This window comes from Cucurbita maxima, unplaced genomic scaffold (assembly GCF_002738345.1).
Source record: "Cucurbita maxima cultivar Rimu unplaced genomic scaffold, Cmax_1.0 Cma_Scf00005, whole genome shotgun sequence".
NCBI classification, from domain to species: Eukaryota; Viridiplantae; Streptophyta; class Magnoliopsida; order Cucurbitales; family Cucurbitaceae; genus Cucurbita; species Cucurbita maxima.
In genome coordinates this window covers 4,991,396-5,019,237 of record NW_019272021.1, presented here as the reverse complement: position 1 = coordinate 5,019,237, position 27,842 = coordinate 4,991,396, and the positions used below count along the sequence as shown (strand labels likewise).

The window sequence follows — 27,842 nt, the reverse complement described above, 5'->3', positions numbered from 1 at the left end:
TCAATTATTGTTAAAAAAAAAAAAAAAAAAAAAAAAATTTGAGTATTGCTACTAAGTACTAGGTCATTAAAGATTTTCTTATAAAGTTCAGTCTTTTTGGTATAAGAATCATGATTGGCATGAAATTCTAATAAAAAAAAGTTTGAAATACAGCTATGATTTACAAAGATATATCATGAGTTAAAGAGATGCCTATTGAGTGCCATACATCATCGAGTATAGGTTCATAGCTTGACGCTAAAATGTTTTCTATGATAGTAAGCATATAAGACCATATAAGAGTTGGAAGTAACATACCTTGTCAAAGTGAATTGATGCAGACCATATAAGGTTACATGATCGCATGTGATAAAAAAATATTGGTCCAACTACGGGTATCCATGCTGACAAAATTTGCTCAAATACATGGTTCACGGTTTTGTGTTAAGTAGTGAACTAACAGTCCAAACATTCTAGTAACTTGCATAATCAAAGTAGAAACCTGATTTAGCTCAATTTAGGGGAGCCTGCAAGGTTCTATTAGCCATTAGCCGAGAGTTATTGCAATTTCCTGACATCATAAACATGAAGAGTCCCAAAGAAATCTGAAAGCGTACCTTTGTCAGACCGAGAGCATGTGTGCTTGCATTTTCCACAACATGAACCGTAGCTTTCGTTAGTGAAGGGACAAATCAAACGTTGAAACCAGTTGGACATTTAATGATGTATCGAATTGGTACAGACCAATGCTGGACCCACGTTGTCCTCTCATTGACCCTTCACTTCAATCTGCTTTCCATTTTGTAGATTCACACCAGAGAACTGATGAGCAAGAGCGTGGGATTAGGAGAGGCACTCTCCTGCCAAACCAAAATGTTCCTCAAAGTTAAGCTGGAGGCAGTTCCATGAGCGAGCTACTTGATGGTCCTCCTCCTTTCATTCAATACCATACTGAACATGGAAATTTCTCATTATCAAGGACCAAATAAAAAAAAGGAGCCCACTCGTATTAATTAACACAGGACGTATCACATAATTTCGTTACAGTCCTGTTACAATTAATTCCTGAAATTGTGAAACTAACTGAACCAAATCCAGCATCCATTGCTATCAAATTAAATTCATGGTCTTCTCAAAAAATAAAACAATCAATTCAAGGTTAAACAGAACTACACATGTAAAGATGGGAGCATTCTCCAGACTATGACTAGAGTGGACATATTTTTCTTGAAATAAAGGATGATAGCGACTGGGTTTGGAAACTGATTCTTAATCACTTCCCATTAGCCAATTCGTAACAGAATTAGCAAATCAAAGGTACAATCTCTGATTACAAACTAATAAAATCTCAATCGTCTTCCCTTTCTGGAGGAAGGCCACAAGGTAATAGCATCTTCTGCGAAAAAAAAAAACAAAAAAACAAAAACAAAAACAAAACAGAAAAAGAATGTTAAGAATTGCCTTTCTTTATCTCATTAAGTTGTAAACGAAATCCACGAAGAACTAAAAGGAAATTTCCATCACTCATTAAGAAAAAAAATTAGTTACACATGGGCACAACCCCACATTTCAAAAGTGGTAGGACCAATTTATTCTCGACACTTCACATTGTGAAGAATGAAATAACTTGGGCTACTGTCTTGAGTAAAGATAAAAAGCCACATTAGAAACTAAAAATTGGAAGGAAAAATGACCTAATAATCAAATTACAGGGACATGAAAATAAGAAAGCACATTTTATGTGGGTGGAAGGCAAGTGAAGTATAATGAATGCATGCAGAAAGCTCAGAAATGGTTGGCTCAAATATAATAATAAAAAAAACAAAAAAAAAAAAACAAAAAAAAAACTGCCCATTAATAACAAAAAGTGTTGCAACCCATCTTTCATCTCTCTCGTTCTCTCGTTCTTTTCCATTTCTCACTTTTTTTGGGGGGTGTTAATCCGAAAACAACAAACATGGATATCGAAGCTTTATTATTTTAATAATAATAATAATAACAAAAACAAATACCAGCCATACCTGACAGAAACAAATAATATTGGGATGGGGGGAGGCAATAATAATACTAGAAAAGGAAGCTCGTCAGTGAAAAGACAAATAATAAAAAAAAGATGAGGCAATGTATCAACCTGCATAAAATTGTAGCGTTCCCTTCCGATGGATTCATTTTCTGCTATAGCAAAGTAAGTCAGAGCGGGGTAGTGACCAACATATGATGCATAGCTATCACGCTGAATGTTCACGGCCCATTCACTGTACACACAGAGATGTGAACTGAGGTTTACACAATACTATGCAAAGCAATATAAGATCAAGGCTCCAAAGGAATAAGGAAACTAACAATCTATTTAAGTCAGCGTGCCCAGTTCCCACATATTTAGCCTGAAGGTGCTCAAGTTGGGAATTGATGTTAAATCTATCACTGGCCTGTAGTGAACATCAGAAACCAATATTAGCGCCCATATGAGACAACCTCAAGCAAAGACAGGAAGCCATGATCAGCTCTTGAATTTGAAAAATGGATTACTGATTCAAAGGTTATCACTGCCTATGACACAATGGGAAAATTACTATATAAACTAAGGACTAAAGAGGTATCCTTTCCTTGGAATGAAATGAATGAAAGGATTTCCAGAGGCAAAGAGCACGCTTCTGATAATTTCTTCGATGCTATAGTCTATCATGGTATCAATTGGTGTAACTCGTCTTCACTATTTCAATTCTGTAGACCTGCACTTTTTGTCCAATTGGAAAATTTTCTTGTACGGCGCTTTTATAAATTTCATATCAAAACATTTGTTATCTATCAAAATATATACATATATGCATTTCCCGTTCTTGTTTGTTCACTTCAAGCAGAGCTGATTTTCATGATTGCATCAGGGTAAGATAACTCGGATTCATATGGCAACTAAAAGTAAATAAACTAAAGCGGAAACCAAGTGTATGAATGAATGACAAATGGAGTTACAAATACCACGAAGAAACGTCTCCCAAGATATCAGAAACGCGACAATGCAGAACAAACAAAAATCTCATATAAACTAAATGGAACGGTCGAATGTTACTACGAACAAACGTGTAAATTAGGCTCTTCCGAAATGAAATTGCAATGAGTTCTAGGTTTTGAAATTACTGCTGAAATGAATGAAAAACAAAGACCAAAATGCGCACCTGCGTGTTCGATTTGGGGCAGATGCGATAGCAGAAGAGCAGAGAAATAGCGCGAGGTTAAGGTTGAAGCCTCTCGCGCCATATAATTCTTAAATCCGCATATGACTTGATCCTCAAAATTCAATGCATTAACAATTATTAAATAAATATTACCCTAAATTATAAAAAAAGTAATCTCATGTTTTTTTTTTTTTTTTTTTTTTTTTTTTTTTCGTCGTCGTCGTCTAAGTTATTGTTAATATTTGATTTCTTTTTGTCTTTTTATATAGTTTTTAACTTTTTAATTTTTGTTAAGAAGGAAGTGATGTGGTATATAGTCCAACAACAAAAAAATTTGAACCATTTCGGCCTCTTCCATCATTTTGATTTTACATCTTTTTATCTACGAATCGAATCGAGAGCTGTTTGTGAACGTTTGATAATCTTGCAAATAATGAAAACATTTATGACTTTCTTGTTTGGGCAAGAAAAAGAACGCTTACCTTAAGCTAATATGCCCGTGGAAGATCAAAATTAAGCACCATTATCATTCTTTGAGTGAGATCCCACACATCCGTCAAAATATTAATTACAAGAGTGAGGAAACTCCTCCCTATCAGTCGTCATTTAAAATCTTAATTGAAAACCCAAAAAGGACAATATTTGCTAACGATGAGCTTTGACTATTATAAATCATATCATAGTCAAATATCAGGCGGTGTGTCAACAAGGACGTTGGCCTCCTAGGACAGACAGTGAGATTCCATATCAGTTGGAGAGGAGAACAAAACATTCTTTAAAAGGATTGAAAATCTCTCCTTAGCAGTTAGGAGACATGTTTTAAAACCTTGAGAGGAAGTCCAAATAAAACAATATCCGCCAGCTTGGACTTGGGCTGTTACCGTTGGGGCTTCAACAAAATCTGTGATCGATGAGCTAAGAAACAAAGTTCCTAGTATGAGCATGGTTGCCAGATGAAAAAAACCGAGGGGGTGTTGATAGAATTGTATTCAAATTACATTACCTCTATTGTGTCCACACAATCAGATAGAACACAATGGTTTATATAAACAACAGGAACTGCACATTTAAAGAGTTTACTCACGGTGGACTCATACAGCATATAATCTGACAACTTGGTCGATTTTAGCGCGACAAACCGGGCAGCCCCATTTCTTGGATTTGATTTGGGTCAAACAATTCATGCACCCAGCCATATGTCCACAGGGTATGCAGGCTCCTTCAATAGGAGCATCCAAGCATATAACACATGAAGAAGAACTCGTTTCCTCTTTTCCTTCACCTGCCAGTAAGGGAACTGTCTGGGCAGTTGGAGATGACAAGTCAATCGGACTTGAATCAATTGAAGGATAGTGAATTGTACCATCGTCCAGAATCTCATCTGCTGCCAATGGAGCTGAAGGCACTGCATCTGGAGGGATGCTGTTCGTCTGGATTTTGGGATGTTCGTTTGAATTGCTGCTGCTCTGGCCAGCTTCGTGCAATTCTGATTCATTTGTGCTGAATTTCGTAGAATGTGTTGTTGGTACAACTGGCCATGTATGGCTAGTAGAGGTACTTGCTTCAGAACTTGGATTGGGTTCAGGAAAGAGTGGTCTCCCCTGGATAGCAGACTGAATGGAAGCACTGATGGCCATGGCTAGCTCCACATCTTCTGTGTCTGGCGGTGCAGTTGCCGAAACGCTCGTGTCCTGGTTAACACTCATAAATGGAGGGAGCATCATCTGAAATATTCCAAAAATTTCCAGGTTATTGGGAAAAAACATTTCAAGAGCTTGCTGAGTCTAAATTCAAGGTGGCTCAGGCAGGAAAATAGTTTCACCACAGGCCAAGACCGGAAGAGAATGGACATATTACCGAAGGAATTCCTTTGCATGCATTGCAAAACCACTGAAGTTGTTCTTTATCATTTTCATTCCCAGATGCAAGTTTCAAGCGAGTTTCTTGAAAACAAAAACAGGGAATAACAATTACAATGAATTCAAAACAACAAACAAACGTTAAGTCAAGATCGAGGCTCCTTGGTTATAACAAAAATGAAATTAGTCATTCCTCGTGTGTTCGTGCACATTACTGTATTATTGAAGTGCGAAGGAGACTTGGAAGGTACAAGATCAAAGTCATCAGACCTTTAAAGACATCTTTGATTTCGAAGTCGGCTAGGCTATGCACAAAGGCAATTATAGAACCATGAAATGAATGAATCTTTCAGTCCCAAGATGGCCAATATAGAGTCAAGACTTACTTGTGGTGTTATCCACAATCATAACTGATGGATCAGAATTCTGTAACTTCGTCTCCTCCAAATCGGCTCCCCATAGTCGAACAACAATACGTGGTTGAGCATCCTATCATTTACAAAGAAGGATTACAATGATACGAATTGTATGTGTTATTTTCACGTCAATTGTATGTGTACATTTAGATAGTGACCGTTACGGTATTCATATTGCTTTAGTATAAAGATTTTGAATATTAAAAATGAAGTTCGCTTTAGCTATTCACTTTTGTAAAGTGATTCGAATCACAAGTTCAGAAAAAAGTTTTCTTTACTCTTGATCTTGACCATCAAGGTAATCCATTCCAAAACTTTTCTTTGGGTTGATTCCTTATCGCTTTTGGAGTTTTTGGATAGTTTAGATCTAGAGATCTCGTTATTCAAGTATTTAGGTCGAATACCAAGAGTTCTATAACATTTGGTATCAGAGTTTTAGGGTCTAGGTCGGTTATACGAGAGCTTTAGGTTCTATTGTGGCAATATCATCTCAAGCATTATAATGCAAAGCTAGATATGTAAAAACTCTTGAATGCAATGGACATAGGAAGGGGGAAGTTTTATTCCCTAAAACCTTTTAAATACTATTAAACATTCTAATCTGCAGAATGATACCTGAAGAGTTGTGTAGATTGCAAGCTCCAACTTGAAAGGCTTTGTAAGACTTCGCGTCCCACATGGTAAAATAGCAGCCCAGCTGCAATTGGAATTGCATCAACCACAAGAACAGAATTTGATAAGAAAAATATACTCGAGTTCGAATCAAAATCGTAGTTATCGTCAATCATGAAATTTTTATATTAATGAATTCGGGTCATCAGGCATGAACATAGAACTAGGTAAAGAACAAACTTAAATTTGGAATCATGGGAATGAAGTACTTACACTTTCTTTGAAACCAGTTGAGGAGCCAGTAGTTCCAAAAATCCCGGTCCATAGAACTCCCGCAACCAACCCGAAAACAAACAAATATGACTCTGCAAACAACTCCCAAAGCATAAGCTTTCAATAATCATATTGAAACAAAATTTAGATTGAATTATAAGGTAAACAAACCTCGATCGTACGAACGACATTGCTATGACCTTTCGCTCTAGCAACATCAAGAGGACTCTGACAATCATCATTCATGATCAAAGGATTTGCTGGAAATTATAACAAAAATTTCCATAAACTTCATGAAAATAAACAAGACTTTTCAAATATACTTGTAAACAAATATTGTGTTGATATGGAGAGAGTACAACAAACCTCCATGAGAAAGAAGTAAAGTGACATTGTTGTCAAGGCCTCTTTTAGCTGCATGGTGCAAAGGAGTGCCAGCATGACGTCCTAAAATGCATTGAAAAGGGTTTGAACACTAAATGCAATGAGAAGATATCAAATTGAAAGTCCTGTTGCTGAGACACCCAGATAAGGGAACTACCAGGCCGATACGCGTTAACGTTAGCACCAAGTTCTATCAAAGTTCTCGCGACGTTGTGAAGCTCAGGACTCATGCAGGCTAAAATCAAGGGGGTTTTCGCTTCCTTATCGATCCACTGAACATACCATGAAAGTAAGAACATGAGCACCAACTGCTAATAATCATACTTTTAAGAGAACAATTAAACTCAATAATCACCTCAAGGCTTGCACCCTGTCGGTAAAGGGTTTTAATACCCTCTGTGTTGCCATAGCTAACTTGTTGGTACAACAATTCGTCTTTCGATTGCTGGTGCCCCATTCCACTTCAACCCACAAGAATTAATCAAATAAGTTCAATCGGGATGAAAGAAAACCAGGACTTCGCCCTGGAGAATGCAGTTCTAAGACCCCTCTGCAGCAATGGGAGCAGCCCAAACTCCGACGGAATCAAGTCAATGGAGCATTTCAGGTTAAATCGATCCAGCATGTGGGGCCGAAGAATAATTAAGGGAAACCAATCGCATTTTTTTCCCAAAAATTAAAAAAGAAAAACAAAAGATGCTTGCGATTGATTTCCAATTTCTTAACCGAGAAGAGTTTCGAACAGAAATGAAACGCGGAAGACAAATGACACAGAACTGGATATTACCCCTTACCTACCCGGTATGTGAGTGCGAATTTCAATGAAGTTTCACGATAAGTTATCTGAATTTTTTGAGAATAGATCATATCTGTATATAGTTGTTAACAAATCTATAATTTCATGTATATAGTTGTTAAATCTACGATTTCATAATTTGTTACTAAATCTATGATTTAAAATCGAGTTCTCAAGATTTCAAATACAATTCACAATTTCTTTTTTAATATATATATATATATATATGCCTGCATTTCCCAGTTACCCTTCTAGAGAATTACACAACCGTTATCAACTGTAAAAAGAGAACCAATCCACACGCTTAATAATACACAAGTCGGGCCATTGTTGTACCTCCTCAGATCTTCACAATTACACATTGAAGTAAAAGCAAAGATACCAAACACCTGAGTTCGCTAGTTCCTTAATGTTAAAAGGACTCCAAGCAACTAAAATATTTACAATACAAGTAAGCTGCCTAACTTAGTTAAGAAAATCCTTCATGGGATCATCATGATGCACCTTTTTCATCCTATAAGCCTCCATGTCCTCCGCAGTTACCTGCACAAAGGCGGGCACATCGCAGCATTATATATTGAGCCAAACAAAGATAAAGAAACCTATTGATTAAAGCAAGAGAAAAGTATATACCTCATCATTCCATCTCACGTTATATTTACGCTTTCTTTCATCCTTCTCCTCCTTCCTTCTTTCATCCTCCTGCAAAACAGAAAATCTCATGTAAGAAACAAGTGACAATAAAACCATTTATAATATATATCAAATTACAGGCTTTGGAGGAGGCTAGGAGGGGGGCAATTAGATTTCAGTCTAACAAAATCTGACTAATAACACATGATATTATTACTGCAAGGGGCGATTATTAAATGTCATACCTTCTTCAGAGATTCAGTAAGCTTCTTCTGGTCGAGGACAATATCATCGGGTATTTCACTTCCCCAAGTTGCCAGCTTTTTCTCTTCAGCTGGGGCTGGTGTATCTGTGTAGTGATTATGTCAAAAAACCATTCAGGATTTCAACGATTTCAAGAAGATAACAGCATTTGATGCCTAACCAATGTTTACACATGTAAAGAAAGAAATTCATATTTTTAAATATTATTATATCTAAGCAAGCATTATATATATTTAGTGCTACGGACAGGGAACACCTGCTTCAGTGCAAGGGGCACACATCAACCAAACTAATGACAACAGAAATATGTAAATACAAGAAAGTCCAGATCATTTAGGTTTTACCACATTCAGGAAGACAGTTCCAGATTTTTTTTTTTTTTTTTCAAAAAAATCAAGAATACCGGTTCCAAAGTACTAACCTTCAGAAGATGCTTTACGAGCAATATTAGACTTCATTAAGTCTGCTGCTGCCTCAGCAGCCTCAATTCCAGCAGCCCCAGTGCAATAACTGTTCCGGATGGTTTGCTTACAGCATTTATATCCCCACTGGTGATCCTTCCACCATGAGCCCCAAACACTCGTGTGGTTATTAATGAAAACATCTTCCTCATATTTACTTTTGGGAAGAGCCATCTCCTTCAAAGAGGAAAAAAAGAATCAGAAGAAATCAAGCATCATTCACAATCAATCAATAATCACAATCCTTAAGCTTCTCTCACACGTCTAAAACATGCACAGAGCCAACGGGATAAAAATGAAGAGAATGAGATGCACAAAATACAGAAACAATGACTAATCTCAGCCCTAACTTTTTTTAATTTGACATTTGAGTGGAAAGCACTACGACCATTCGTCTAGAACTTTAATGGGCTTTATAGGCGTTAACCAAATAGTATCAGGTGAGTTGGAGAAGGTAAAATTTATTGAAGGGCTGGACGAAATTTGGGTTATATGACTCCATTAACTACTATGTAAACCACCTTTCGGCTGAGTATTGTAACCATTATCTAATTGGTTCATTGTTTCAGAAAACAAGTGAAACAAATAGAGAGACCAGAAAATAACATTTCTAAATCAGAATTAGTAAATACTATTGCATACACCTGAATGATAAATTTTAGACATAACATTTATTTTATAAATTATTGGATAGACAACATTTATTTCCAAGAACTTGGATATCAAGAGCATATTTTCTAAAAAGTCGATCATCGGATCCCAACATAAGGAATAAAAATTAGTATACTCAAAAGTGAAAAATAAAAAGAACTGTTAGGATAAATTTCATACCAGGCCTTTAACAATTCTGCCAGCACGGTCATATTCAACTTGCCTCTCACTTTGTCCCAGTAAAAGTTCCCGAGGCAGATTTCCCTCAGTGGCAGCATTCCCATACTTCTCCAGGATGGCATCTTTCGTATGTGACTTTAACTTCTCTTTAATAACCTTATAGTTCTTATACAGAAGTTCAGCTTGTGAAGGAGCAGCTTGCATATGGATATCTTGTCCTTTGTCAAATGCTTCCCAAGCATGCACATTGAGTTGCTTGAAATCCAAAGCTTGCCCACTGATTCTATTTTGGTTATCACCCTATTTTAACAAAGATGATTGAAAAAATTATATCCACTCTCACATATAACTATTACTTGGCTAAAATTGAGAACAAATAGAAATTCCATGATAATATTTCAGATACTCACCACATAAAATTTATCGTTTGGATCGGCATCAGGAAGAGGATCTTCACGCATGGACCGAGTTTTGGGATCATAATAAGCAGAGTTGACATCAAGATTTAAAAGATATTTGGCTGTATCCTCCCGAATACGCAAGTTCCTACGATGTGAAGAGATAATTAGTACATCACTTGGACACTCTAGAAAAGAGCAAATCAACGGAGACATAAAAGGATAAACAAACATAAAAGTATTAAAAAACATACCTTACAGTTCCCGTGCTTCCACCACCTGTAGTACGAACACGCTTCTCAACTTTTGCAAAGTCCATTTGTTTGCTTTCATCAACCTTTGCCTCATCAACCTTCAAATCATCTTCGTCCTCATCTTCATCACTAACTTCAGCATCTTCAATCTGCTTGTTATTTTTCTCTTCCAATTTTTTCAGCTGTTGTTCTTTCAAAAATTTTCTCCTTGCTTCATCTCTAGCCTCATACCTCTCAATGACACGAGCATAGGTTGCTGGATCATAACCATTCCAACGGTCCCTTTTTCCATCATAATCTAGTTCAAATGTCTCTATCTTTTCATCTGGTGCTATATGCATGCTTGTCCATTTCGCTCCTACCTTTCGGGGCCTATCCATGCATGACTTTGAATCATGTGTCATTGCTCCACAACTGGACAAGCAATAAAATATATGAGACACGTAACTCATAAGAAAACTTAATTAAACAGTTGCAGAAAATGAGTATAAACTGTAGGTCAGGAAAATTAATACAGATATGGAATTTCCGTACATTACAAAACCTAAACCAAGTTAAGATCATGATCCCAAGACCATTATATTTTAGACTAGGCCTATTTGTACAGCAACAAATGAAAGTTTAATGTCAATGTTGGATCATGTATTGACAAGTGAGACCTAAGGGTGACCAATTTAATCTGCACTTGTACATGGAAGAAAATCAAAGAGCAAACTCACATAACCAACATCTTAGCAAGCGGATCAGTCATTTGATCGTTATTTTTAAATTTTCTTTCTGAGACAACTGAAGAAGTAGAGCAATCTAAAAGTTTATGGACAAAAATATGTTCGCCCAAAATACGATTCATTTTCAAACCCACAAATTGTAAATGAGTTTTAAATGCACTCATAAGCCATGTTATACAACCACAGGGACTTTAAAGATTCCTTTCCCTAGACACGACCATATAAAATTATTGTAATGTGGCACTAATATGTAAACGTTATAAATACTCATGCAAGAGAGACAGCAATAGTTCTGGCTCCCTTATAGAAAACTTAGCCATCCACAAACTCCCCAATTCTAACCAAAAATATGATGGACATCTTTTTTACACAGAAGAATATTGAATAACAACTTAAAATCCTAATTCAATGTCCGACAATTTTTATTAAAGAAACAATTATTAGTAATAACTTAACCGCCCAAAGTCATAGGACAAGGAGGTATACATCTGACTTACTTTTCACACGCACCCTTCCTATACTTGTCTGCCTGATGTATTTTTGCACCTCTGTCATACCAGGATTTTGTATAATTTGGATCTGATTTCCATTTCCTTTGATGTTTTAAACTCTGGAACAAAATCCAAAGAAATTCAACCAGTGAACAACCAACATAAAATCCAGAAAGATGGGGATGGAGCGAAACTTACTGGTCTCTCAGCGTTAAGATACCAAGGTGCAGAGGACATATATTGAGGAATGTGAGGGTTGATTTCTTTCCCATCTTCATCAACCTCAGCTGGTGCAAGCCCTGCTTTACGTGCTTCCTCTAATTCCAGTTGTTTGCGATGATCCTCCCTAGATTTGAAAGCAACTGCAATACAGACCAAAGAGTCGATCAAAACAGTAATAAAGTGGGAGCACTCTGCTCAAAATTAATAGGGTAACCATTGTCACCCGAGATTAATACCCTAACCAGTCGGAACTTAATTTCAACAATATTAAGAAAAACCAAAACAACATCTGGTTAAATAATTCCACTCTCAAAAAAAATGTCGGGAAAGACAAAAAGGTGAGACTATGTTCATAATTCTACCCGAGACTTTTCTTTTTTAGGTCAAATTATTGCATTCGAAATATACCTGATGCAGTAGCCATCTTCAGCAGAAACAGAAGGGATATTTGAGAGTAACGCCGAAGTTATTGAGAACCCTAGCCAAAGAAGAAAAGAAGACAAAGGTCAGTGATATAGCTATGGCGGCGGATTGAGGTCAACAACACGTAGAAATTTAATCTTCCAAGAAAATACATACAAGAAAATGCAAAAGGGATAGATATTAAATGGGGAAAATAAGTAAAACCCTCAAAAGAATTTTGAATATGACTATGGCTTACAGATTGATTAAATAGGCGATACGAACAAACCTAAGAAGCCTACTTCACAACCGCAACCCTCCAAGAAAGGACCAAAACGAAAATACAATCGAATAGGCAGGAGGCAGAGCGAGATAATACAGAGACCAACTAGATACCGCCGTTTTATGAATGGGAGATGGAATATGAATAACAACATTAATGGTAGTAGAGAAATCCTCAACACCGCTTTTATTTTTCTTTATACTTCTTTCAAATAGACGAAAAGAATAGAGGAAGCAAATAGTATACGATGATTTTTAAATGTCAAATTATAAAACCAAGATGAGGTGAACCCAATCTACAATACAGATCCGATTTCCCCAGTTTTCGCCTAATACAGAAATCGAAGCGGATTTCAAGGATTACCCTAAACAGTCCATTATTAATTATCCCGCACAAGATACTTTCAACCAAACTGATCGATCTCCGTTTCGAAACATAATCGCACAACAATTTAACAGACGTCACAGAGATTGGAATCGGAAAGTACCTTAGATTGAGAGATGGAGAAGATCGAAAAAGAAGCAGCGGATACAAAGCAGGAACGGCGCGAGGGAAGAACCTGAAGCGTCACTGAGCGCGAAGGATGAGTAAATCGGAGCGGCGCGCTGGTATGGCGGTGCCGATAACGAAGGGGGAGGTGGCGCGTAACGCGATAAGAGAACGACAAAGAAAGAGAAATATGATGGATGGGCCAGGAATATGATGACCTTTTTCCTTTTATTATTAATTTTCCTTTTCATGAATGAAGTGGGCTTGTGATGGGCCGCGGACTTCATGGAGTATGATGGACCGGGCCTGCTAGGGTAAAAAAGCTGGGCCTGTGTAAATACATAAGTACGCGGTTCGGTTTTTTATAAACCAAACTGACTTAAATATAGTGGTTTTCTCCTTAAAAAAAAACAATTCAAATAATTAACCATAATTAAAAAAAGAATGAAATAGTTGAAAGCATGACGGCACAGTGACAAATAATTGTCGGACATTTTTTTAATATTAACCCAAATTATCCTTGAAAAGTATTTAAAAGAAAAAAAGTAAAGGAGGGATAAAAAAGTAAATTACCCCAACGACATTTTCTTCTCCTTTAGATATCGTTGGTCATTGACCGTAGACTAAAAAAGGTTAATGGATGGACAAAAGGCTTTTTTTCGTTTCCAATTATACCCTCCTATCCTTATCTAATTCACCATTTACACCAGTATCCCATATAGAGCACGCTCCTGTGAAACTAAAATGCAGGGTCGGTCGGCGACCCACCGGCTTTAACGAACACGCTATACCAAAACTCCATACTATCTTCCATGGCTCTGAACGACGGCCACTGGTCTCGTTCCTCGTCATTGACCGTCGACGAGTTGAAAGCCCCATTGAAATTTGCCGTCGACGGCTCCTCTGGCCAACGCCCACCACATGTTCGATGAAATGCCTCGAAGATTTCAATATGTTGTTCGCTCTGGATTTCGTTGCAGCCGGTTGGAGAATTTGTAAGTGGTGAAGGGTCGAAGGAAGAAGATGGTAATTCATAATGGTTAGAGAAATCCAGCTTCTGGGATTTTGATTTGGCTTCAACAATGGCAGAATCAGCTGACTTTTTTTCATAAACCTGGCTCTGTTTATAAACTACCCGTTTCTTCAAATGGGTGTGCCAAAAGTTCTTAATTTCGTTGTCCGTTCGACCTGGTAACTCCGCCGCAATGGCTGACCACCTGAATTCATAAGCTTATTAAGATCATTCTCTGCATCTTATTTTAATGCCATTTTTTCACTTGAATATATATATACCTATTGCCAAGCTTTTCATGGAGGAGAAGAACCATGTTCTGTTCCTGTAGGGTGAAATTTCCTCTCTTAACACCAGGCCTCAAGTAGTTTATCCATCGAAGTCTGCAACTCTTCCCACAGCGCAAAAGGCCTAAAAAAGCAAAGAGATTAAGAACAAAGAACCTAGCCATTGCTTCCATGGCTGAATTTGATCAAGAACTTACCAGCAAGCTTGGGAAGGGCACGCCAGTTGCTATGGCCATGTTTTTTTACATAAGAGATCAAAATTTGATCTTCTTCAGTCGTCCATGGCCCCTTTTTTAGTCCCATTTTCTCACAGCAAGGAGCTCGCACCATTTTTTTGTTCTTAAATCTATGTCCAAGATGCCACTCTGTTTTGTCTCTTCGGTTTATGCAGCTTAGCTTATAAGCATGGAAATGTATACATATATATAGAGAGAGAGATGAGTTATAATCAATTTTTCAAAAGGAAAAAGGCACGTGTGCTTGAATAGTCCAAGTAGGACTAAAGAAAGCAGCTCCTATTGTACATATTTTAATTATATTTGATCAAACATTTGGAAATTTCAAGGAACAGGGAAGAAAGACAGGGCAAGTGCCGAGTATGTAAGAAAAAAAAATGAACCCTCCCTTTAGACTGGACCATGGTTGAATTAAGAAAACATATATATAGAGAGAGAGTAAAGAACCAGTAAAAGAATACGAGTAGTTGATTGAGTTAGTTAAAAAGTAGGTGATTATTTCGTATACAATATGTGACCAAAGTCAATTTTAATTGGAGAAAGATTATTATTCCTTTTAAATTTTAATAGGATTTTAAAATAACATAGTGGACATATTTATGTACTAGTGTGGCAAGATATATCTATTTAACTCGGTTATGCATACAGGAAATCGTCGTTTAAACTAATAATGAAGTAGTGGAGTGAAGATTATTCCCGTTAGCTAAACGGGACTCATGATAAGGACCGCCTCCAACTCTACTCAAATCTTCATTGTTTGTGTGTGTCTAAGCGAGACTGAGTACCAGGACTACCTCCAACCCTACTCAACTCTCTATTGTGTGTGTCTAAACGAGACTGAATATAAGGATCACCGTGACCGTGACCCTTGTATCTGTAGAAAATTATATTGATTCGTATAAAAATAAATTTAAAAAATTAAAATTAGAGGTGGGGACTTCAACTAAGAAGATTTTTGTTTATTCTCACCTCGTAGATATGACATAGAAGTAAATAACTAATTTTAGTTTTTTTTGTTTTGAGTCACGATTGTCAAATAACTAAACACGTTTTCAAAGTCCAATATGTAAATAATTTAAAGAAATAAATCCACGTGATTATCAAGTAATAGAAATATAATTCAAAGCAATAAATTAAAGGTCAAAACTTAAGGGCTTGTTCACACCAATAAATTTTATGACATGATTGATTTATATTATTTTTTCTTAATTTTATATCCTATTAACATCGACTAGATTTTTAAAAAATAAACCTCAATTATAAATTATTACTCATGTTATAATATTAAATAATAACAAGCAAGTGAATTATTTTAAAATAGCTTTAAAATTGTATAAAAAATTTAACAAAAAAAAAATGTGTAAATTTATTATTTAATATTAATTAAAAAGGTTAATATATTCATAAAAAAAATTAACTTATTCTTCGAATTTTCAATATAACTCCTTGATTATCGTTAAGATTTTGACTATTGTTAAAAAGTTGTCACACCTCATAAATAAATTATATACTTGTTTTATATTTATTAAATTATTTGGTATTACACAATTTAAATCTATATTATCTATATTATACAATTTTAATTTTAAATATATAAATTATTGATCACATTTTGAATATTAACTTCCATACACTTTTAATATTGATGGTATATTTTAATTAACTTTTACTCATTAAAAAAAACGAGTGAAAGGATAAAAGATAAAATAAATAAAAGAAAAGAAATGTAAACACGTTTTAGAAAAAACAAAAATGGTTTGGCACGTGGCTCAAAGAGACTGGCCCACGAGGGAAATTGTAAAATAATGACGATACACTTCATTGCTTTAAAAATTACTAAATAGTAATAATAATAAATTAAATATTAATCTAGGTCTATATTTTTAATAACACAATATACAATGAAGGCCTAGGTAATTTACAAACATACATTCTGACGTGTTTAAATCTCAATTTAAATAATATTATTATTTATAAATTATGAAATTAATAATAATTATCTTTTAAATATTAGGTTAAATATAAACTATTATTAATTAATTTATAAATATATTTGACATGAAAGAGTTTTGTATGATTATCATAAAGTTTTAAGATATTATATTATCCCTATTTTAATTTATAATAATTAATGACATATTTGTATTCTTTTTTTATATCAAAGTTAAAATTTCAAATTCAAAATATTGTAGTTAAAATTTTAATTAAAGTTTAAGAGTTTAACATAAAAATGTTGATATGTCTGAGTGGTTAAGGACAGCCTCGTAATTTCTTAGGCTTTTTCCGTGTAGGTTCGAACTCTATTGTTGACGTTTTTAATAAAAAAAAAATTAATTTTAAATTCTCTCATCCTTCTGCGTTGTTTCTTCTTCGTTTGGCTTAGCTCGATTTTATCGTTTGTACTAGTTCTCACTCGAGAACAAGATGATTGGTTGAGCCCAATGCTCTCTTCAAAGGACAGGATGATAAGCAAATTGAAAGGCAATTGGAATGACGTGATGCATTAAATAGGTAACAGTGTAGGCAAAGGAAGGATAAGAAATCAATGATAACAAGGAAAGCTGAGAGCAAAGGAGAACAACCACTTATCGATTACAGGGCCTTATCAAACACATACTGTGATATCAACACCATAAGTTTTCTGATAACTCGCTGTGAAGCAAGACAAAGCAAAATCTGTCAAATGGGGCCCTATGAGACTCAGAAATACATACAAACAAACAGCTTCCAATGTCCCATAGACATCAGTTTCTAGTTGGTAAATGAGTTTGTCATGTATCAATTAAAGAATTGCCTTACAATTAGGCTAGCCCTTTGGTTTCTCCAAAAGCCAATTCGCAGAAAGGCAGAGCCTCAAACATTAGCCACTCGTTTCGCTTTTGCCATGGGCTATCACTTTCAAGGCAATGGGGTGGAGTAAGACGATCGACCGCTAATGTTTTAGGCTCTCACAATTGTATAATATTGTCTCCTTTAAGCCTAAGCTTTCATGATTTCATTATTTTTATTGATTTCCGCAAGATATCTCGTATCAATAGAGTATATTTTTTACTCATAAACTAATACCTTAATTAGTTGAACGTGCGACTCTTTGATGTAGCCAATAAATCAAACTTTTAAGTTATACATGTGCAATAAATGTAAAGCAAGTACGTACCTGTGGGTACCTTTTGTCTAAAATCTTGTGCAGGTCCCCACCTGATTAGAGAAAGAAAGCTACAGAGATATAAACCAATTTAAACGGAATATATTCATTTTCTTCGACGTTTGAATGGTCTGCCGGTTGACCCTACTGTTGGGTAAAAAAGAATATAATTTAATTTATATTTATTTATTATTGTTTTGTAATACAAAAATTTAATATATCTTAATAATAATAATATTTTGTATTAACCTAAATTTAACTATACTAGCACTTATAAATGGTAATGATAATTTAACCAAAATAGAAAATGCAGGTTTCTCTAAAACACAGCATGCTGGAAACTACGTGTCGTCCGGAATCAGTGGACTTTTTTTATTATTATTATTTTAAAAGATATATATATTTTTTGTTTATGTTTTTTCTCTTGGAGTAGAAAAAGAATATTTGAGGCTATAACCTTTTCGTTGATAATAAATATTTTAATAAATTAAGCGGTAAAAACATTGGAGGTGGAATAATGGTAAAATATCAAATTTATTTATGCTTTTTCCAAAATTACTAAAGCCGAAATATATGTTATTTAAAATAAAAGACTTGAAAATCTGGAAAACAATTAAAAATAGTGTAAGTCGTTTTTATTTTTGTCTCTCTAAATTTAAAATATTAAATTGAAAACTAACGGAACAAAAGAAGTAAAGGACACGGTAAGGCCAATGAGAACCGAAGGAGAGGGCAATCTGGACATTTGAAGCCACTAGTTATAGGAGTACGGTTTCTGTGATGGACCACGTGGCGATCTCTGATTTGGAAGTTACAACCGAATATTCCCTTTTAACATTCCGAAATTGAATGGAATTCCTTCTTGCTCTCACGTTTTGCTTCTATAAATACCGAATCGAAACGCTCTCCTATTTGGTTTCGGACAATTTAAAGTGGAAAACAAACGGAGGAGAAAAGGAAAAGAAGAAGAAGAAAAACACAGTAATGAGCAACGATTTGAAGAGAGACTATCAAGTAATCGAAGAGATCGGTCGGGGAAGATTCGGCACCGTTTTCAGATGCACTTCCAGATCCTCTGGTGAAAACTACGCCGTCAAAACCATCGATAAGCGTCGGATCTTGGCCGGCGATTCACTCGATGCCGAATGCCTCGTCAACGAGACGAAGATTCTTCATCTCCTTTACCCTCACCCTCACATTCTCGCGCTACATAATCTCTACGAAGACGAATTTCATCTCCATATGGTTCTAGATCTCTGTTCGTCTTCCGATCTCCACCGGCGAGTCACACTCCAGGTTTTTTCCGAGGCGGAGGCCGCCATGATCATGTCGCAACTGATGCATGCGGTGGCTCATTGTCACCGTTACGGTGTTGCGCATCGCGATATTAAGCCCGACAATATTCTGTTCGACGAGTGGGATTCGGTGAAATTAGCGGATTTCGGATCGGCGGAAATGTTCAAGCAGGGAGAAGAGTCGATGAGAGGCGTTGTCGGAACGCCGTACTACGTGGCGCCTGAAGTGCTGGCTGGAAAAGACTACGGCGAGAAGGTTGATGTGTGGAGCGCCGGCGTGGTTTTGTACGTTATGTTAGCAGGTTTTCCACCGTTTCATGGAGAATCGGTTGTTGAGATCTTTCACGCGGTATTGCGAGCGAATCTGAGATTTCCGTCAAGAGTTTTCCACTCTGTATCTCCCGCGGCAAAAGACTTGCTCAGGAAAATGCTCTGCAGAGATGTTTCCAGAAGAATCTCCGCCGATCAAGTCCTCAGTAAGTATCTACTTATTTACCTGGAATTCGCGCTTAATATTTCTTTTTCGTGTTCTGTAATATTCTTCTTTCGCGGAAGATCGTTATTTTTCATTTCGACAAATTAAATCCTCTTACATAGAACAAGAACGCCTAATTGTGCCTTAAAACTGAAATTAATTTCTTTGAACTTCCTGAATTTTTAGATCCTATCAATATTTGCGATTCAAACGCAGAACAAACAAATCCATGGCATAATTAGTTTGATCTTATTGTGTAGTATTCTTTTTTTCTCATGTTTTGTGATTTTCTTTGTTTCTTTTGGGGGAATCAGGACATCCATGGATAACCAGCTGCGTAGAAAGCAGGGCGGCAACGGCACTATGCTAAAGTCTTGCATTAATAGAAGAGAAAAAGGAAAGAAAAAGAGAGTTTGAGCCTCTTCTTCTTCCTTTCTAGTTTGTATAAAGGTTTTGCGCAGTGAAAACATGGCGGAGCCAAATGAATAAGCATGCGATATAAAGCAGTTGCTCTGAATCACTTGTATGGCACTCTGAAACCTGTCTTGTAGATTTCAATGCAATTGCTACCCAGAATTCTTAACACCATCTGCTTTCTGCTTTCTTCTGGATATTTGGGGTCTGAGAAATAGTTTTTGGGAATAGTAATACCAACCTCACATTCCTTATTAAACTACAATGATTCATACTTGCTTAATAAATCCTCAATGAGTTCATATAATTAGAAGAAACATAAAAGCAGTGTGCTGTTTTTTTTTCTTTCTTATTTTTTCCAGGTAATAACATGAATGAATAATTGAGCCAAAAATATATAACTAAAAAACTAACCAAATAGGTATTTCAAAGTTTAATTATGATAAGGTGAGAACCTGGGTTAAAAATTAGAAAAGTGAGAATCTGTAACGGAAAATCAGGAGCGATTCCCGCTCTCTTATTGACGACGAGAACGGAGTCCTATTCCGTACCACGATTTATTGACCTTTCAGTTGAAATTTAAATCTATTTTCGTTTTTTTTTTGGTAAGTTTATTTTATTAAAGTGGAGAACAAATTTATTGGATGGTTCAGATTTTCTCTTTGTTTTTTCTTTCTTAATTTGCTTTTATTTTTTTTATTTGTAATTATATTTTAAATATACACGATCAATTATTTGGCTAATTGATATAGGTTAACGAAATTAGTATAATTAATTATTTAGCAATCAATTATTCAAATATATATTAATTAATTTTACTTAAAAATATTACTATAAGGAATTAAATTAGGTTGATAAAATTTATTTTCAGTAATTACAACTAATTACTTATTGATTTATGAGGATTAATGTTCATTAGTATACTAAATATTACATATCATAAATATAACAATAAATTAATATAACTATTACAATAAATTAATAAAATATAAATTAAATTTCTAAATAATAACAATAAACTATTAATTTTTAGTGATATTTTGAATTGATTTTGGGTCGTTTTATCAATTAAGCTATTAAAATTTAAAATTATATATAATTTACTCTCCTGAAATTTTGATCACATAGTAAACAAATATGACGGTAGAAACTAAATAAAAATATTATTTATTTATATTAAATTGTAAAATACAATACCAAATACAAGAAGTACTATTTTCAAATATTTTAAACAACTTCCAACATTTAATTTGTTTATATAATATGTCCTGAAAATACGAAGTCTGTGTCATTTGCCATTCTATTTTCCGAAGAAGAGCATCTTGTGGGCGGTTGATCGGCGATTTCTAATACGAAGCTCGCTGAATCGTATAGAACACATGGAATCTTGTTTTAAATGAAACTATGCATAAAGAGAAAGAAGAAAAAAGACAGACCTCCGCAAGAACCGTTCTACTCCAACAGAAACAACGTTCAAACAGGTATAGAATGAGTCCTCGACTCTGTTATCCTCTCGTCGCCTTCCCCAGCTTCGCCGGATACCTCTTCCAAAGATTTCCCCTTCGATTCAGGAACCAAAGAAGTGAAGAACATCCCAAGAGCATTCACAACACCAAGAATTATCAATGTCTTTTTCACTCCAATCGCCTTTTCCGCATACTGAAATCCGAACGCCCCAATAATGGCCCCTGCTTTTCCAGATGCAGCTGATATTCCATGGCAGGTCGACCGGAGCCTGGCTGGAAATATCTCCGCCGGAACCACGAATGTGGTGGCGTTTGGCCCGAAATTCGCGAAGAAGAACGTCAGGGAATACATCACAACAAACCCAATTCTGTTGGATTCCAGAGTCCAGTGCTTGTACGGAATGGCTATTGCGAACATGAACACCGTCATGAAGAAAAACCCCATCAACTGAATTGCAAATCGTCCCATTACGTCGATGAGCGCCACAGTGAACCAATACCCAGGCACTGTACTGCACAATGCAATGAGGGTTTGAGCTCTGGCGATTCTGTAAACCTCTTCAATGGCGTTCATCGTCTTTGCCGGAGGAAGCCAACCAATGGCAGTGAAAATGTCCTTCTGAAAGAGATTCTGACTGTAAAATGCGATGTCCAACAAGAACCAAGTAGAGGTAGTCCCCAGCAGGTGAAGCCCATGTCGACGAAGAAAACTCCTCGTGAACAACCCAAAATCATTCTTCGATTTCCCCTCATCGATTTTATCCTGCTCCGAGTCTAATTCAACCTGCAGAACTTTAGACATATCGGCGGCCGCCTGTTTTCGATTTTTTGCAACCAAGGCGGTGTAACGAGCAGTTTCAGGCATTTTCATTCGCCAGTAATAAGTGAGCAGAGCCGGAAAAGCACCAAAAATCACAATAATTCGCCACACATAATCAGCCTCTGGGACGGTGGAGGCGGCGGGATTTTCCTGGTACGACGGAGCTGGGAATTTGGCGTCAAAAGCGGAGGACACAATAATTGCCACTACCCCACCGGCCAAAATCCCAAACCCCTGCATTGCAAACACGGCGGCGATGAAGGCCCCTCGTGTCTTTTTATTGGCATATTCCGACATGATGGTGGCGGAAAGTGGGTAATCACCGCCGATGCCAAATCCGAGCCAGAATCGGAAAAAACATAGAGTAGCCACCACAGATGATGGGTGGCCGCCGAAAGATAGGCCTGAAGCTACAGAGCAAATGACCATAAGCATAAGGGTCATTCCGTAGACTCGTTTGCGACCCATCTTGTCACCAAGCCACCCAAAGAAGAGCTGGCCAGAGAGAGTTCCGCAGAAAGCGACGCCATTTACGGCGGCGGCTACGTTAGAGGGCAATTCACCAGGCTTGGTTGAGCCTTCTTTGTGATAGTAAATTCGGCCCAATAGTTTGGTTACGAGAGACACGCAGAAGAGATCATACGCATCTGTGAAAAATCCCATTCCAGCGATTACAATTGCAGTGAAATGGTAACATTGGGTTTTGGCTACATCCAATGCGTCCAGCACTTTCAGTGGCTCTCCTGCCATGATTTCAACTCTCCCAACTTTCTCCTCAGAATTGTTCCCCTGAATTGGAGAAACAAAAGGGCCCAAATATGAGGATAGAAAGAGCAGGCGAAGCACAATCACAGAACCAGCAACCTCAACCAATCATAAAAATGCTCAAATCGAGTTACGAATTCCCAGACAAAAGGTGCAAGTTTCACTAACAAACACATGTTGGAGTACGGCAGAATAGAACATAAATGGAAGATTATTTAAATAAAAGAAAGTTCCAACGACGTGGATGGGTAATAGAAGCAGTAAGTAGGCCATAGCAGAGAAGACAACAGGAGGAGGTGCCAAATTTCCTCCGGAGGTTGAAATCTGACATGTGGAGTCCCAATATTTTCTGGACCCAACTTTACGAAGGCGACAACCCAACAAAAATCCAATCAAGAAGATTCATTATTTTTATTCAAATTCTGCTGCATCAAAAAACGAATTAGGAACTCATCCCAAAATTGATTGAGCCTTTCAAATTCAAAAACCTTTTATATGGCAAAAAGAAGAATATATATATATATATATATATATATTATCTATGTCGTCAACAAGTGCACCTTAACTCATTTTCTTACTTAAAAATTAAACGTATTTGATTTAAAGCAATGAACAGTAGATATTAAGAAACAAAAATAATAAGTATTTTTAAAAAATATCAGTTAGAGTAATTGAAATAGTTAGGGTTTTCTTACTAATATTTTTATCTTTTTACTTTCAGCCCTAACTAAAGTTGGAATTTCTCCTAGGTTCCTATAAGTAATAAAACAATGTAAAAGTAAAATTATATATATACAAAGTCATGAGCCAAACTATAGCTTTCCCATGAGGGTTCTACTTTCAGAAACTTCAGTTCTTTCTCTTATGAATCGTACGCCCAAGCCGACATAAAAGAAGGAAGAAATTTCGGAAAGCCACAAAGAAATCTTACTACAATCAACAATGTCGAAAGATCCAAGTTCAGAATGATTTATATGATTTTTTTTTTTTTTTGTGGTCATTTAAATCCTCCCAAAGAAATCAGCAAGAAAATTCATCTCCAATATCCATTCGCAGTGCCTTCTGTGACAGCCAAACAGGAATAGAAGAATAAAAATAGGAACAGAACTTAATCGGAACTGCGTAATAAGAATCTTCAACAAATTTGTTATCATTCGATTCTCTTTGGAAATCAATCGGCGCGACAAAAGCAAGATTGAAATCGCAACAAAATATCGGAAAAAAAAGAAACAAATCGACATAAAACTAAAATCAAAGAAACAGAGAGCGGAAATCAATGCACAGCATTCACAGAGCAAGAACAAATAGAGTTTAGAGCGGTGCAAATACGCAGTGGCTATACCTAGACGTCGACTCAGAGGAAGCACTGAAACACTACGATCTCCACTATTTGTCCTTGCGGAATCGCACTTTCTGCTGTCGCCGGAAAATGTAACGGCGGCGGTGGAGGAGGAAGAAGAAGAGGCAATGGAGAGAAGTGAGGAGGGGATGGGGGAGTTAAAAAGCGGCAACCCCATCCATCTCACGTAAATGGAAGGAATCTTGAGTAGCGTTCGGCATCGAATATTCCATTTTAGTTCTTATTTCCACGTTGGAGCGCGTTTTTTGACGCTGCACTTTCTGTTTTTTGTTCTACTCCATTTATATCTCTTGTTTTTTTATTTCGTTGTTTCGATTTGTTTTAAATAAATTAAATCATTTTTCAATTAAAAATGAATTTAGATTTTTTTTATGAAAACAAAAATTAATTTAATAGTTTAATAGTTTCAAATGTGCTCGCCCTTTGCTAATTTCTTTTTTCGAAAATTCATTTTAAATTAAACGAAAGTTATATTTTCCAACAAAATTGTAATCTGACGCATTATTATTGAGATTACACAAAAGGAAATATTCGAAATGACAAATGGCGTTTATAGCAAATGCCAGCTGTACTCTAGGACCACATACCTTCCCATTCATCCAAGCCCACCAAATCTCCTCTTCACACGTCCTTTTATTTTTAGTTTTAAATTTGAAAAAAAAAAAAACAGAAAGATAACCGTATTTTGACTCAGAAATTGGGTAAATTTCATACTAATTTTTAGATTTAACAACCTAGATTTTAGATTAGAAAATAAACCGTCAATAATTAATCATGTGTTATTTTCAACATTTTTATTTTAATATTTTAATCGTTCTTCCAATTTTAGGGTCAAGAAAAATGTTGATAAATCGAAAATATATATATATATATATATCAAATATAGTAAGAGTTTTCTAAGAGCTAACCGATCAAAATGGGCCAAAATCGGTTGAAAATAAACCTCAGCCTCGGAATCCGAGCCAAAGTCCAAACCTCAGCCTCGGTAGGAAAACAGAACCCAGACCACATCTTCGGACTGCCTAGCAACCCACGGCCCAAACGTCTACGCGTGTTTCCAACTAGCCCAATATCTCTCGGCCCAGACACTAAGCCCATCTCAATAACCCCGGGCCTAAATTCGTCACAAGCCCAAAACCATATTGTATTTGTAATAAAGAAGAGAAATAGTGGAGGCCCATAATCATTTTTTTTTTTTTTTTCTACGCAACACATTAAAAATAAAATGGTAGTCAATACAAAGTATATAAATTTAAAAAAAAAAAAAAAAAAACTTAAGAACATGTATATGACTTTTACCAAGAGAAACAAAATACAGAAGGAAATCAAAAATCAAAAATCAAAATGATATCACAAGACGCATACCCCAAACCCCAAACCCCAAACCCAAGACGCATTATTTATTAATTGCACAAAATGTCACACAGGAGTTGTTTAATTTCCAAACACAGTCGTAGATCACACTTGTCCGGCTCTATTTCCTGGTTGGGCGGCGGCGGCGGCGTCTTCCTCCGGCGCCTCGTTCTCGCCGGTCAATTCCTCGAGTGATTTTCCTTTAGGTTCCGGCACCAACAATGTGAGCAAACCGCCGAGGAAGTTGATGCAGCCAAGTGCAATGAGAGAGTTCTTAACACCGAAACCCGGTGGGTAACCAGGGTCGGTTTTGGATGCGTCAGGATTCTGCGCTGCATACAAGAACCCAAATGCCCCGACGATTGCTCCGGCCTTACCAGCGGCGGCGGAGATCCCATGACACGTGGACCTCAGCCTGGCAGGGAAGATTTCAGCTGGAACGATGAAAGTGGTGGCGTTGGGCCCAAAATTGGCGAAGAAGAAGGTGAGTGAATACATCACCAGAAACCCAATTCGATTCTCTTTCAAAATCCAATGATTGTACGGAAACGCAATGGCAAACATGAAAATAGTCATCATTATGAACCCAATTAATTGGATGGTGAATCTCCCAATGATGTCAATTAAAGCCACGGTGAACCAATACCCTGGCACGGTTCCACAAAGCGCAATCAGCGTTTGGGCCTTGGCGATTCTGAAGCACTCCTCGAGAGCGCTCATGGTTTTTGCGGGAGGGAGCCAACCAATTGCTGTAAAGATGTCTTTTTGGAACAGGTTTTGGCTGTAAAATGCGATGTCCAGCAAGAACCAAGTGCTGGTGGTTCCGAGTAAATGGAGGCCATGGCGCCTGAGAAACTCTTTGGAAAACAACCCGAAACTGTTCTTGCTTGTGGCCACGATTTTCTCTAACTTCTCTTCCTCTGCCTCCAGCTCCACTTGCAACACTCTTGACATGTCCACTGCCGCTTGCTTGGCGTTCTTCGCCACCAGAGCCGTGTAACGCGCAGTTTCAGGCATTTTCATACGCCAGTAGTATGTCAAACCAGCGGGGATGGCTCCAAACATTAGAACTACTCGCCACACGTAGTCCGCCTCCGGTACGGTTGAGCCCACCGCATCCACCTCGTATGCCGGAGCTGAGAATCTGTTGTTGAATGCAGCTGCACCAAGAACAAAATATGTCGGAAATCACATACTTCACTGTGATATTGTCTACTTATGTTACATAAGCTAGAGTTAATGTAAGATTTACTTCAACCAATTCTCACCAAATTATTGATTGATAACATTAAAAATGTAATTTTGGTACCTGCGACAATCAAAGCGACGATCCCACCTGCCAAAATGCCAAATCCTTGCATGGCAAAGACAGCAGCTATAAAAGCCCCACGAGTTTTCTTGTTGGCATATTCAGACATAATAGTAGCGGAAAGTGGGTAATCACCGCCAATCCCAAAGCCAAGCCAGAAGCGGAATAGGCATAAAGTGGTCATTGTAGCTTTGGCCGAATGCCCAAAGCTAAGCCCTGACCCAAACGAACAAAGCACCATGAGAATCAAAGTAATACCATACACTTTCTTCCTACCCAACTTGTCACCAAGCCACCCGAAGAACAGCTGCCCGGCCAGAGTTCCACAGAGCGCGACCCCGCTAACCGCGGCCGAGACATTAGGAGGAAGCGAGCCAGGTCGAGCAGAGCCTGGCGTGTAGTAGTATATCCGACCAAGCAACTTCGAAACCACGGCAATGCAGAAAAGATCATAGGCATCCGTGAAGAACCCCATTCCCGCTATGATGATGGCTGTGAAATGGTACCATTGAGTCTTTGCAACATCAAGTGCATTTAGAACTCCCAATTCTTGAGCCATTTTGTAATTGGTTCTCAATTTCAACCCTTCACAATCCAATTCAATCCTGCTTAAAAGAAAACATATATATTATCATAAATTTAAATTCTAAAGTGCTTTAAACGATCGAGATCGAGATCGAGAAGGAAACTCGTAATTCTTACCAAAGTGTGAGGAGAAGTGGAAGGGAATGAGATGATTGAAGGGTTGATCGGAGTTTATATAGAGAGTGTGGAGAGGTAATGAAATGGGAGAATCATTTCAGCAAATTTTATAATGAGAAGAATCATTAAAGCATCTTTATGGTATATGCCCACGTACTTACACTATTTTAATCTCTCTCTCTTTCTACAATTAGGACTTTAATAAACAAAAATACTTCTATTAATCAGATTATTATTGGTTTAATATTTCTA

The 27,842-nt window shown here is 36.8% G+C and overlaps 7 protein-coding genes across 7 annotated transcripts; 1 reads left to right on the top strand and 6 right to left on the bottom strand.

The window, feature by feature from the left end:
• Positions 1 to 918: 918 nt before the first annotated feature.
• On the bottom strand, positions 919 to 3,209 carry LOC111479263 (uncharacterized protein At4g14342-like; the record flags this gene model as incomplete). The annotated part of the gene is made up of 4 exons (XM_023123813.1): positions 919 to 1,375; positions 2,111 to 2,234; positions 2,323 to 2,408; positions 3,156 to 3,209. Coding segments are annotated over 4 exons (312 nt in total), but the record flags the coding sequence as incomplete, so codon positions are not given.
• Positions 3,210 to 4,101: 892 nt separating this feature from the next.
• Positions 4,102 to 7,540, bottom strand: LOC111479621 (putative E3 ubiquitin-protein ligase XBAT34). The gene is made up of 9 exons (XM_023124376.1): positions 7,055 to 7,540; positions 6,857 to 6,971; positions 6,682 to 6,762; positions 6,487 to 6,575; positions 6,316 to 6,407; positions 6,046 to 6,127; positions 5,401 to 5,503; positions 5,013 to 5,098; positions 4,102 to 4,879 (listed from the first exon to the last, which is right to left on the bottom strand). The coding sequence occupies exons 1-9, from the start codon at positions 7,154 to 7,156 to the stop codon at positions 4,247 to 4,249; spliced, it is 1,383 nt and encodes a 460-aa protein (XP_022980144.1). The 5' UTR covers positions 7,157 to 7,540; the 3' UTR covers positions 4,102 to 4,246.
• Positions 7,541 to 7,750: 210 nt separating this feature from the next.
• On the bottom strand, positions 7,751 to 13,163 carry LOC111479226 (pre-mRNA-splicing factor SLU7-like). Its single transcript, XM_023123782.1, has 11 exons — positions 12,950 to 13,163; positions 12,186 to 12,255; positions 11,754 to 11,917; positions 11,562 to 11,674; positions 10,337 to 10,750; positions 10,095 to 10,230; positions 9,685 to 9,984; positions 8,814 to 9,030; positions 8,374 to 8,477; positions 8,129 to 8,197; positions 7,751 to 8,038 (listed from the first exon to the last, which is right to left on the bottom strand). Exons 2-11 carry the CDS (start codon positions 12,199 to 12,201, stop codon positions 7,961 to 7,963), a joined length of 1,611 nt encoding a protein of 536 aa, XP_022979550.1. The 5' UTR covers positions 12,202 to 12,255; positions 12,950 to 13,163; the 3' UTR covers positions 7,751 to 7,960.
• Positions 13,164 to 13,530: 367 nt separating this feature from the next.
• Positions 13,531 to 14,583, bottom strand: LOC111479300 (transcription factor MYB14-like). The gene is made up of 3 exons (XM_023123858.1): positions 14,448 to 14,583; positions 14,245 to 14,374; positions 13,531 to 14,168 (listed from the first exon to the last, which is right to left on the bottom strand). Exons 1-3 carry the CDS (start codon positions 14,578 to 14,580, stop codon positions 13,691 to 13,693), a joined length of 741 nt encoding a protein of 246 aa, XP_022979626.1. The 5' UTR covers positions 14,581 to 14,583; the 3' UTR covers positions 13,531 to 13,690.
• Positions 14,584 to 18,520: 3,937 nt separating this feature from the next.
• On the top strand, positions 18,521 to 19,989 carry LOC111480088 (phosphoenolpyruvate carboxylase kinase 1-like). The gene is made up of 2 exons (XM_023125036.1): positions 18,521 to 19,402; positions 19,716 to 19,989. The coding sequence occupies exons 1-2, from the start codon at positions 18,616 to 18,618 to the stop codon at positions 19,769 to 19,771; spliced, it is 843 nt and encodes a 280-aa protein (XP_022980804.1). The 5' UTR covers positions 18,521 to 18,615; the 3' UTR covers positions 19,772 to 19,989.
• A 977-nt stretch (positions 19,990 to 20,966) lies between these two features.
• LOC111480079 (probable inorganic phosphate transporter 1-7) lies at positions 20,967 to 24,374 on the bottom strand. The gene is made up of 2 exons (XM_023125027.1): positions 24,209 to 24,374; positions 20,967 to 22,890 (listed from the first exon to the last, which is right to left on the bottom strand). Exon 2 carries the CDS (start codon positions 22,849 to 22,851, stop codon positions 21,289 to 21,291), a length of 1,563 nt encoding a protein of 520 aa, XP_022980795.1. The 5' UTR covers positions 22,852 to 22,890; positions 24,209 to 24,374; the 3' UTR covers positions 20,967 to 21,288.
• A 1,128-nt stretch (positions 24,375 to 25,502) lies between these two features.
• LOC111480097 (probable inorganic phosphate transporter 1-3) lies at positions 25,503 to 27,650 on the bottom strand. Its single transcript, XM_023125055.1, has 3 exons — positions 27,591 to 27,650; positions 26,889 to 27,493; positions 25,503 to 26,739 (listed from the first exon to the last, which is right to left on the bottom strand). The coding sequence occupies exons 2-3, from the start codon at positions 27,445 to 27,447 to the stop codon at positions 25,685 to 25,687; spliced, it is 1,614 nt and encodes a 537-aa protein (XP_022980823.1). The 5' UTR covers positions 27,448 to 27,493; positions 27,591 to 27,650; the 3' UTR covers positions 25,503 to 25,684.
• Between the last annotated feature and the right edge of the window lie 192 nt (positions 27,651 to 27,842).